This window comes from Rhinopithecus bieti, unplaced genomic scaffold (assembly GCF_001698545.2).
Source record: "Rhinopithecus bieti isolate Rb0 unplaced genomic scaffold, ASM169854v2 scaffold_8675, whole genome shotgun sequence".
NCBI lineage: Eukaryota > Metazoa > Chordata > Mammalia > Primates > Cercopithecidae > Rhinopithecus > Rhinopithecus bieti.
In genome coordinates this window covers 4,658,015-4,669,716 of record NW_016806447.1, presented here as the reverse complement: position 1 = coordinate 4,669,716, position 11,702 = coordinate 4,658,015, and the positions used below count along the sequence as shown (strand labels likewise).

The 11,702-nt window shown below is 43.2% G+C and overlaps 1 protein-coding gene across 3 annotated transcripts in view; it reads right to left on the bottom strand.

Moving 5' to 3' along the window:
• Positions 1–8,288: 8,288 nt before the first annotated feature.
• Positions 8,289–11,702, bottom strand: part of NAAA (N-acylethanolamine acid amidase) — a 33,772-nt gene continuing 30,358 nt past the window's right edge. For 2 of the 3 annotated variants that reach the window (XM_017876585.1, XM_017876583.1), the window contains one exon: positions 10,953–11,636. Coding sequence is in view for 1 of the 3 variants with exons in the window: in XM_017876584.1 (XP_017732073.1) it covers positions 8,950–8,952 (3 nt within the window). In the remaining 2 variants the exon portion in view is untranslated. Of the gene's footprint in view, positions 8,953–10,952; positions 11,637–11,702 lie in introns of those variants that run through there. The other variant, XM_017876584.1, reaches the window with a different exon arrangement.

Below are 11,702 nucleotides of genomic sequence, written 5' to 3'. Positions count from 1 at the left end.
TGCCAAGGAGGATTTGAAGGGGGCGATTACATACATAGTCGGGTGGTTTCTCTAACCGCACCCACGTCAGTCCTTAATCTTCTTACTCTCCTGGATTAGAAGACTGTGTTTCCCAGGCCACGTCTGAGAAGCCTGAGCTCCTTAGCCCCAAAATAGCAGAGTGCTGACAAGACACAGCGGCCTAGGGACTCTTGAGTCCAAGGGGAGTCCTCAGCAGAAGCCACATAGGAGGCATTCTTTGTTGTGGCTGGCTTTTCTGTTTGCAAAGCCTGCTTGAAATATCCTGCCCTTTCTATGGACACTTTCCTTAGGATATAACCTAAACTGTGGTTAGTCACTATTCTTGGACAACTTACTTTTTCAGTTAATCTAAGATGCTTGTGTGTGTGTTCTGGTAGGTACTAAATGCACCATGGAAATTCTCAAAGAAAGTGATACTCTGTTTACTTGTCTATATCTAGTAGGTCATGTTTGTTAATTATTATTATTATTATTTGAGACAGTCTTACTCTCGCCAGACTGCAGTGCAGTGGCACAATCTCAGCTCACTGTAACCTCTGCCTCCTGGGTTCAGGCAATTCTCATGCCTCAGCCTCCTGAGTAGCTGGGATTATAGGCACCCTGAGTAGCTGGGATTATAGGCACCCCCCCCACCACCACACCCGGCTAATCTTTGTATTTTTAGTAAAGACAGGGTTTCTCCATGTTGGCCAGGCTGATTTTGAACTCCTGGCCTCAAGTGATCTGCCCGCCTTGGCCTCCCAAAGTGCTGGGATTACAGGCGTGAGCCTCCACACCCCGCCTAAATTTGTTAATTCTGTTAACTCAAACCCTCTTTATCTTTATTTATTCTTCCTGATCTGGCCATCTTTGAAAGAGTTATTTTGAAGATTTCTATAACAAGTACAGATTTAGTAAATTATCCTTGTATTTGTCTTTGCATTATATGTTTTGAAGCTATATAATTAGATATTAAATTTAAACCATGTAAAATTGCCACTCTGCCTTTTAAAATTCTTTTTGCATTAGATTCTCTTTTGTCTGATATTAACATTTTCACATTAGCTTATTTATTTATTTATTTATTTATTTATTTATTTATTTATTTATTTATTTTGAGACGGAATTTCACTCTGTTGCCCAGGCTGGAGAGCAGTGGCGCAATCTCGGCTCACTGCAAGCTCTGCCTCCCAGGTTCACACCAGTCTCCTGCCTCAGCCTCCCGAGTAGCTGGGACTACAGGCGCCTGCCACCACACCCGGCTACTTTTTTGTATTTTTAGTAGAGATGGGGTTTCACCGTGTTAGCCGGGATGGTCTCCATCTCCTGACCTCATGATCTGCCCGCCTTGGCCTCCCAAAGTGCTGGGATTTCAGGCGTGAGCCACCACGCCCGGCCTAGCTTAGTTTTTGCTAGTGGTTGACTGCTAACATTCTTTCTCCAAGTTGACTAAAAGACTGATAAAATCCTGTATTACTGAGAGTATGAGAAAAAGGACCCTCTCCATATACTATTGCTGGGATCGTTAAAATGTTTCACTTTTTGGGAATTAAATTAAATTTTAATTGTAATTTATTAAATTACATATTTAAAATATGTAAACCCTTTAATCTAGAAATTATACTTCTAAGTATCTTACAGAATTGTACACCCATGCAAAATCTATATAAGGATTTTTACTACTATATAATTTGTGATCAGGAAAAGTTGGAAAATAACTGAAGAGATTTTTTTATGTGGTATTACCCACATTTTCTAGTTTCCATATTGATGCTTTGACATTTTCGGGCCTTGTTGACCAGGGAGGGACTACCCCTCCCAGGATTAGCTGATCCCTAGAGATGCAAACTAACCAATCTAGAGCCCTACCGCCGAATCCCTTCTTTTCTAGACTTCTATACTCAAGGCCACTATCTCTCTACCCTAATCACCCTGACGTCATATATCAGACAACTCAGGGCACTCTACAGTCAAGAGTCAGCTGACACTATTCCAACTAGCTAGTCCTCCACCTGCTTAGCCGCCTTACCCTGCCTTACCCATTCCTTCCCTTGAAAACCACAGTTCCGGCCGGGCGCGGTGGCTCAAGCCTGTAATCCCAGCACTTTGGGAGGCCGAGACGGGTGGATCACGAGGTCAGGAGATCGAGACCATCCTGGCTAACATGGTGAAACCCCGTCTCTACTAAAATACAAAAAACTAGCCGGGCGACCTGGCGGGCGCCTGTAGTCCCAGCTACTCGGGAGGCTGAGGCAGGAGAATGGCGTGAACCCGGGAGGCGGAGCTTGCAGTGAGCTGAGATCTGGCCACTGCACTCCAGCCTGGGCGACAGAGCAAGACTCCGTCTCAAAAAAAAAAAAAGAAAACCACAGTTCCCCTGTCCTCTGCCTGTGACCAACCTCGGTGTTCTCTCCCGTGACTGTGCAGTGTGACCCCTCCTCTTGGGAACGAGGAGTAATATGCTATCTTTTAAATGGCAATTGTCCCCTGATCTGTTGGCCTCATCATACCTGAATAAAAATAGAATCTACATTTTAAAACGTTTATGCATTTTTAAATGTCTTAATGAGTACAGACAACAGTTATCACTAGGGGTACTCATGGGGAGAGTGCCATCTACAAGTGGGGAAGAGAGGCAGAGGATCACGTTATGTACTGTTTGGTTTATTTTTATACTAGAAATCTGTTACTTGTGTACCTTTTATTTTTCTGAGACAGTTTCTCTCTTGTTGCTCAGACTGGAGTGCAGTGGTGCGATCTCGACTCACTGCAACCTCTGCCTTCCGCGTTCAAGCAGTTCTCCTGCCTCAGCCTCCTGAGTAGCTGGGATTACAGGCATGTGCCACTACACTTAGCTAATTTTGTATTTTTAGTAGAAACGGGGTTTCTCCATGTTGGTCAGGCTGGTCTTGAACTCCCGACCTCAGGTGACCTGCCCGCCTCAGCCTCCCAAAATGCTGAGATTACAGATGTGAGCCACCATGCCCGGGCACTTGTGTACTTTTTTAAAACAGAAGATTTTGAAAATCAACTCTTTCCATCTTCCATGCAAGTTCTGTAGGCCCAGCCATTTTAATTTAAAAAAAGTATATATATATATATATATATATATATTTTGAGAAAGGGTCTCACCTGCCCAGGTTGGTATGCAGTGGCACAATCACAGCTCACTGCCGCCTTCACCTTTCTGGACTTAGGCAGTGCTCTTGCCTCAGCCTCCCAAGTAGCTGGGATCACAGGCATGTGCCACCACACCCGGCTAATTTTTGTACTTTTTTTTAGAGATGGGGTTTTGCTATGTTGTCTAGGCTGGTCTTGAGCTCATGCAATCCACCTGTCTCGGCCTGCCGAAGTGCTGGGATTACGGGTGTGAGCTGCTATGCCCTGCCAACAATTTTAAAATAATTTTTTTTATTTTTTAAATTAATTAATTAATTAATTTTAGGCCAGCTGCGGTGGCTCATGCTTGTAATGTCAGCACTTGAAAGGGTGGATCACTTGAGGTCAGGAGTTCAAGACCAACCAGACCAACATGGCGAAACCCTGTCTCTATAGAATAAATAAATAAATAAATAAATAAATAAATACATTTTAACTTTTAATTTAAAAGTTTTATTGACTCTTGTTTTTAAAATTATTTTATTGTGGTAAGAACACAACATGAAATCTACCCTTTTAATAGATTTTTTTTTTCTTTTTTTGAGATAGGATCTCACTCTGTCACCCAGGGTAGAATGCAGTGACATGACCACAGTTAATTGCAGCCTCAACCTCCCAGGCTCAAGTGATCCTCCCACCTCTGCCTCTTAAGTAGTTGGAACTACAGGCACACATCACCACTCCCAGCTAATATTTTCGTTTTTTTGTAGAGGCAGAGGTCTCACTATGTTGCCCAAGCTGGTCTCAAACTCATAGACCCAATCAAGCTTCCTGATACAAACAGGAGACAGGGAAATACCCGGAAGTTGCCTGCCAAAAGCCCCACCCTCAAGCCTGGAAACCCGAGGCCCCAAATGGGAACAGGCATTCCTGTTTTCATGCCTAAACATTGCCTCTTGGCCCACCACACCCCACATCCTGTACCCATATAAACCCCAAACCCCTGGGTCCATGAGGAGATGAGCAGAAGAGCCAAAGAACAGAAGAATGACACAGCAAAGAAGGAGCATCTGAACATCTAGAGGAGTCTGGCTGGGGACAGTTGGAGAGGAGTTCTGCCACAGGACTGCTGAACTCCAAGGGACGATCATCTTTCCACTCCATTCCCCTTCCAGCTCCCCATTCATTCTGCTGAGAGCCACCTCCACTACTCAGTAAAACCCCCACATTCACCACTCTTCAAGTCTGTGTGTAACCTGATTCTTCCTTAGTGCTGGACAAGGGCCCGGGTACCAAGGAGGCACTGAGCTGGTTAACACTTAAGCCATCTGCGGATGGCAGAGTTAAAAGAGCACTGTAGCATGCCCACTGGGTCTCCAGGAGTCAAAGCACCACCCCTAGAAGCTGCCGTGGGGCTAGATCCCGAAAGTGCTCGCTCTGGTTCCTGCACCTGCCTGTCTGTATGCTCCCCCTCCTATAAGGGGTTTGAGCTTGTGGCAGCTGAACAGAGAGCAACACCCCTGTTGCATGTCCTGCAAGGGGAGCCAGGGAACTCTCCTGTTTCACTCCCATCTCAGCCTCCTAAAGTGCTGTGATTACAAGCATAAACCACCATGCGTGGCCTCTTAACAGATTTTTAAGTGTACAATAGGCACAATGTACAGATCTCTAGAAGTTATTCACCTTGTATAAATGAAACTACACCAGTTGAATGGCAGTTTCCTATTTCCCCAGTCCCTTAGCCTTCGACAACCACTATCTACTCCCTGCTTCTGAATTTGACTATTTTAGATACCTCATATAAATGGAATTATTCCAGTAAGCACTGTGATTGGCTAATTTCATTTAAGATAATGTCCTCCAGGTTGTCATACTGCAGTGAAGAAAACCAAAATATGTCACCCCAAAATATGCCTTTTTGAAATAAGAATGATTTTGAGCTAGGCTGGGTGTGGTGGCTCATGCCTCTAATCCCAGTACTTTGGGAGGCAGAGGCGGGCGGATCACAAGGTCAGGAGATCGAGACAATCCTGACTAACACAGCGGAACCCCATCTCTACTAAAAATACAAAAAATTAGTCGGGTGTGGTGGCGGCTGCCTATGGCCCCAGTTACTCAGGAGGCTGAGGCAGAAGAATGGCATGAACCCAGGAGGCAGAGCTTGCAGTGAGCCGAGATTGCACCACTGCACTCCAGGGTGACAGGAGCGAGACTCCATTTCAAAAAAAAAAAAAAAAAAAAAAAAGAATTATTTTGAGCTAAAGGCAATTAAAAAGCAACAAACAGGCTGGGCACGGCGGCTCACTCCCATAATCCCAGCACTTTGGGAGGCTGAGGTGGGCAGATCACCTGAGGTCAAGAGTTCAAAACGAGCCTGGCCAGTATGGTGAAGCCCCATCTCTACTAAATATACAAAAATTAGCCAGGCATGGTGGCGGGCACCTGTAATCCCAGCTATTTGGGAGGCTGAGGCAGGAGAATCGCTTGAACCCAGGAGGTGGAGGTTGAAGTGAGCAGAGATCATGCCATTACACTCCAGCCTGGGCAACAAGAGTGAGACTCTGTCTCAGAAAAAGAAAGAAAGAAAAAAAAAAGCAGCAAACAGTATGCAGTGGCTAATGCCTATAATCCTAGCGCTTTGGGAGGCCAAGGCAGGCAGATTGCTTGAGCTCAGGAGTTCGAGAACATCCTGGCCAACATGGCAAAACCCCGTCTCTACTAAAAGTACAAAAAATAAATAAATAAAAAATAAAAATTAGCCAGGCCTGGTGGCATGTGCTTATAATCCCAGCTACTCAGGAGGCTGAGGCACAAGACTTGCTTGAACCTGGGAGGCAGAGGCTGTGGTGAGTGGAGATCATGCCACTGCACTCCAGCCTGAGCAACAGAGCGAGATTCTGTAGAACCCAGGTACTTGGGAGGCTGAGGTGGGAGGATCGCTTGAACACAGGAGTTTGAGGCTGCAGTGAGCTATGATCATGCCACTGCACTCCAGCCTGAGCAACAGAGTGAGACCTTGGCTTTAAAAAAATAAAAAAGAAGATAGTCTTGCTCCTCTTCTTCCTCTATCAGGAAGGACAAAGGCTAATCCCCAGAGACAACTCTAGATCCTTATCAGCCTGGGCATGGCACCAGAGAAATCTACATACCACACTGTACAAACTAGCCTTTATCTACTGTTAAAGTCAAATAAAATATAGAGACAAATTTAACATTTTGGGGGGAAGCAAGAATTGCAATTCTAGGTCACAAACAGAGACAGAGTGATCTTCCGTATGTTCAAAGAACAAAGAGAAGGTTGGAAGTTTTATAAAAAGGAGAAACGTTACATATTGTTTTGAAAGCATGTTCATCAGCACTAGTAAAGTTTTGGGGAGGGGGCAAACTCTGATTGGTGAGTGGCTGCAGTGGGTAAAATTAATCTTACAGTCTCAGCAGCTGTTTCAGTAGCTACTAGATAAAACTGGTTTCGGGTTTTAACAGGCGGTTTCAGCAGTCAAGCTTGCCAAGAATTACATTCTTGGAGCAACATTTTGTGCCCTGTGTGCTTTTTCTTCCTTTCCTCTAAATGCCTTTTTATAATTAAAAAAATTTTTTTAGAGACAAGATCTCCTGTCGCCCAGGCTGGAGTGCAGTGGTGCAATCATAGCTTACTTCAGTCTCAACTTCCTGGGCTCCAGCAATTGTCTCGAGTAGCTGGGACTACAAGTATGAGCCACCACACCAGCTAATTTTTTTGTTTGTTTTTTGTAGAGACGAGAGTCTCCTTACATTGCCCAAGCTGGTGGTAAACTCCTAGTCTCAAGCAATGCTCCTGCCTCAGCCTCCTGAAGCACTGAGCTACTGCACCTGGCCTTGACATTTTTAGTTGGGCATGATAAGAATTACCCAATTAATATAATTAACTTACTTTTCTTTTCTTTTTTTATTTGAGACAGAGTTTCACTCTTGTTGCCCAGGCTGGAGTGCAATGGTGCAACTTTGGCTCACGGCAACCTTCACCTTCCAGGTTCAAGTGATTCTGTTGCCTCAGCCTCCCACGTAGCTGGGATTACAGGCGCCTACCACCATGCCCAGCTAATTTTTTTGTATTTTTAGAAGAGACAGGTTTCACCATGTTGGCCAGGCTGGTCTCAAACTCCTGACCTCAGGTGATCTGCCCACTTCAGCTCCACAAAGTCCTGGGATTACAGGTATGAGCCACCACACCCAGCCAATGAACTTTCATGCTATCTTTTGTTACTACATATTTTCCTTCTCACCATTTCCTGCCCCTAGAGACTCAAGGTCCTTTTCCTTTTTCTTGTCACTTCTCTAAAAATTTATAGTTCCTTTGCTAAGATGCTATATAAAAACAAGTTCAAAACAAACCTTTGAGTTACCCATTTCCTGGTACTCCACATTGCATATTCTGTACACATGTTAATCAACTTCTATTTGTTTTTTCAACTGTTAATCTTTTTCGCTGTTATGTTAATCTGTCTTTTGTCAGTCTAGTTTACATGGCCCAGGCTGAGAACATAAGATGGGTAGAGGAATTGATTTTTCCTCCCCTACAGCAAGATCATCTTCCTTTTTACTTTTTAGAGTCAAGTTCTCACTCCGTTGCTCAAGCTGGAGTGCCGTGGCATGATCATAGCTCACTGCAGCCTTAAACTCCTGGGCTCAAGTGGTCCTCCCACCTCAGCCTCCCAAGTAGCTGGGACTACAGGTGAACACCCCCATGCCCAGTGAATTTTAAACAAATTTTGTTTTAGAAATGAGGTCTTGCTATGTTGGCCAGGCTAGTCTCAAACTCCTGGGCTTACGCACTCCCCAGCCTCCTGAGTAACTGGGATTACAGATGTGAGCAACTGTGCCTATCTGCCTTCTTTTTAAAGGATGAATAATATTCCATTGTGTGTACATACCATATTTTCTTTATCCATTCATGCCTAGATGGACATTTAGATATTTGATAAGAATGTTACTTTCCTCCTGGTATTGGAAGGACATCTTCCAAATGGAGATTTTATCTCTTGTTTTCAGGAAGAAAATGGGGAGGGTCAGAGTGAATTTCTTGTCCCTGCTGGGTTTTGTAAGTGCCTTTCGCTCAAAATAGTCCTCATACTAAAGTGGCATATTTGGGATGGTGTGTTCTGAGCTCCTTCAGCATACTTGAAGTTCAGGAGAAAAGACACAAGAGAATGTAGGAGAGTAATTCTGAGATAGCTGAGTATTTTCCAAATTGAATAAAAGACATAAATTTGAAATTTGGGGAGCACAACAAATCCCAAGCAAGCTTAAACAAAATTCAATATCTGGACACATCATAGTTAAACCACACGACACTGTTATCACTGTCACACACGTCCATGTGAAGAGACCACCAAACAGGCTTTGTGTGAGCAATAAAGTGTTTTAATCACCTGGGTGGAGGCGGCTGAGTCCAAAAAAGGAGTCAGCAAAGTGTGGTGGGATTATCATTAGTTCTTATAGGTTCGGGATAGGCAGCGGAGTTAGGAGCAATTTTTTGTGGGCAGGGGATGGATCTTAAAAACTACATTCTCAAGGGTGGGGAGGATATTATAAAGTAACTTCTTAAGGGTGAGGAGGGAATATCGTACAAAGTACATTATCACAAGGGCAGGGAGGGTGTATTGTCACAAAGTCAATTGATCCATTAGGGTGGGGCAGGAACAAATCACAATGGTGGAATGTCATCAGTGAAGGCAGGAACTGGCTATTTTCACTTCTTTTGTGGATCTTCAGTTGCTTCAGGCCATCTGTATGTATACGTGCAGGTCACATGGATATGATGGCTTAGCTTGTGCTCAGAGACCTGAAAATCACCTGATGGGTTCTTCTTGCTCACTGCACAGGCAAAATCAATTCACTGAGATCATAGTACTGCAGTGGAGAAAGAGTTCAATTAACAGTCCTAGCAGGAGCATGAGTGCTATTACTCAAATCAGTCTCTCCAAGAACTCAGAGGCTAGGGTTTTAATGGATAATTTGGTGAATTGGGGGTCTAAGGAAAGGGGTTGCTGATTGGGGACAAAATTACAGGGGCATGGAAAACAATCTTTATGCACAGAGTATGCCCTTTGGGTGAGGGCCACAGGATTAGTTGACACATGGTCACAGGTCCTGGTGGGGTCAAGTGGTTACCAGAATGCAAAAGTCTGAAAAACATCTCAAAAGACCAATCTCAGGTTCTACAGTAGTGATGTTCTCTATAGGAACAATTGGGGAAGTCACGAATCTTGTGACCTCTAGCCACATGATTCCTGAGCAGTAAGGGATTATAGAAACTATGCCTACATTTAGCAGAATTTGGGTTCCTCCCATAATCCTATCTCATAGCTTTCCATTAGTTTTACAAAGGTGGCTTTTCCATTAGTTTTACAAAGGGCAGAGGTTAGTCTGAGGGAGGGGTTATTATCATCCTTTCTTTAAAGTTAAGACTATAAACAGACTAAATTCTTCCCACGATTAGCTTGGTCTATGCCCAGGAATGAGCAAGGACAGCCAGCTTATGAGGCTAGAAGCAAGATGGAGTCAGCCATGCTAGACTTCTCTCACTGTCATCATCTTCACAATGGCGGTTTCAACAAAAAGACAAATATCTGAAAAGCAACCAGAGTGTTGGATTACTTAAATCATTTTCCTGAGGAACAGCCGTCAATGCTTTGGCTTTGCCTGGTTAAAATTAGAGTATTCCCCAAATTTCCAAAGATCATAGTATATTTTCAAGAAAATAAGAATGGAATAAGACTAATAAGTAGAAATTTACCCTGGCCAACATGGTGAAAACCCATCTCTACTAAAAATACAGAATAAACCGGGCATGGTGGCACACACCTGTAATCTCAGCTGCTCAGGAGGCTGAGGCACAAGAATTGCTTGAACCCTGGAGGCAGAGGTTGCAGTGAGCCAAGATTGCGCCACTGCACTCCAGCTTGGGTGATGGAGCAAGACTCTGTTTCAAAAAAAAAAAAAAAAAGGCGAATGAGTAGAAATTTCTAGTTTCAATGGCTGTGTGATGTGTGATACAGCTAGCATGAGTAAACTACTTCTCATATTTGATTTTTAAAAGGGCACTGGATGATGAAAATTGAACAGTATTTATCCGACACTGTCCAAGAAGAAACATGAATATTCTGGGCCACTAGAGAGGTCTGCAGCGTCAGGGGAGGGATGTTCTGTACCTGGATAACACTTCCTTCTAGACATTCTACTCACTATGACAAAGGAAAAGTTAAACTTGGGAACCGAGACACTCAAAAACTGCCTTCCTTTTGTTCCCAAACATAGCTGTAATTTCACATGGTTATTTTATCTTATGTAAAATGTAGACTTACTGAGCATGAGACAAATGTATCACTGACTTTCCCTCCATTTCCTTCTTTTCATGTGCTAAATGTAGATTCACTGAGCACTAATAATAAAAGCTCACAAGGATGTAACCACTTGCCTCACTGTCTACCCTCATTTTCTTGCCCCCTCCTGCTTGCTCTTTCCCCTTTAAATACCGAAGCTCCCCAAATCCTCTTTGGGAAAAGCACAGGACAGGTCCTCCTGTGACTGGTGTTTCTTTTTCCCGGGCACGTCCTCAACCTTGGCAAAAGAAACCTCTAATGGATTGAGTGCTGCCTCAGTCACATTTTCATTTACACTTTCAACCTTTTCTGACTTCATCCTCTAGGGTATTTCTTTCATGCACATGTGAAAAATCAAACTCTACAAAGCAGCTGTTCATTCCCTTGAATCCTGACACTTCAATAACATCACAACTAAGAGAGCTGCTTTCTCAGGACAGCCGTTCAGAACCACAAGACTTCAGAGGTAAGAAAGCAGGGAGAACACAACGCTAAATTTCTTGGAAAATTTTTTTATTCTTCTTGCCAACATTTCTTTTGACATTTTATTACTTAATTATGTGATATTAAGAAACAATTTGGTTGCACATTATTTTCAAAAAGCAGTAAGAAAGTAGCTGTTGAGAAAGAAGGAGGTCCATAGGTTTTTCAATAAAACATTAGAAACATTATAAAAAACAAGACTCCCATTACATGGAAATACATGATCAAAGATCAGACTAACACACATTCAAACAGGCTTGGTTCAAAATAGAGCTCTCCATTTCTTTCAGAGGAGGCTTTTTTTAGGCTCTTTCAGAAGCACTTCACAATGAACAGAGGTCTTGCCAGCTCATTTCATTAGTGGAGAAGCAAAGGTATGATAGCAGAATTATGAGAAGATAGAAATAAGGTCTGAGGATATGGCTTGAACTCTGAGACCCATTATCTTTGAGTTATTCAGGCCAGGATAGAAGCTTAGAGAGGATCGAGGCAAACCACGAAGGGAAGCGGGTGCAGGACAATGCCCATTACAGGCTTTACCACAAACTCGAAATCGATCTTCTGGCCCCACTTCACAAGGTTGAAAAGTTAAATGAGGAAGGAGCCTGCATTGTTCGTAACATAACACAATACTTTCACTTTCTCTGATTTTTTAAGGTGCAGCTCTTCAAGAATTTCATTTTAAAAAATCATCTGTAAGGGAAGAAAAACATGCATTTAATTCAAAGACTGTTTTTTTTTTTTTTTTTTTTTTTTTTT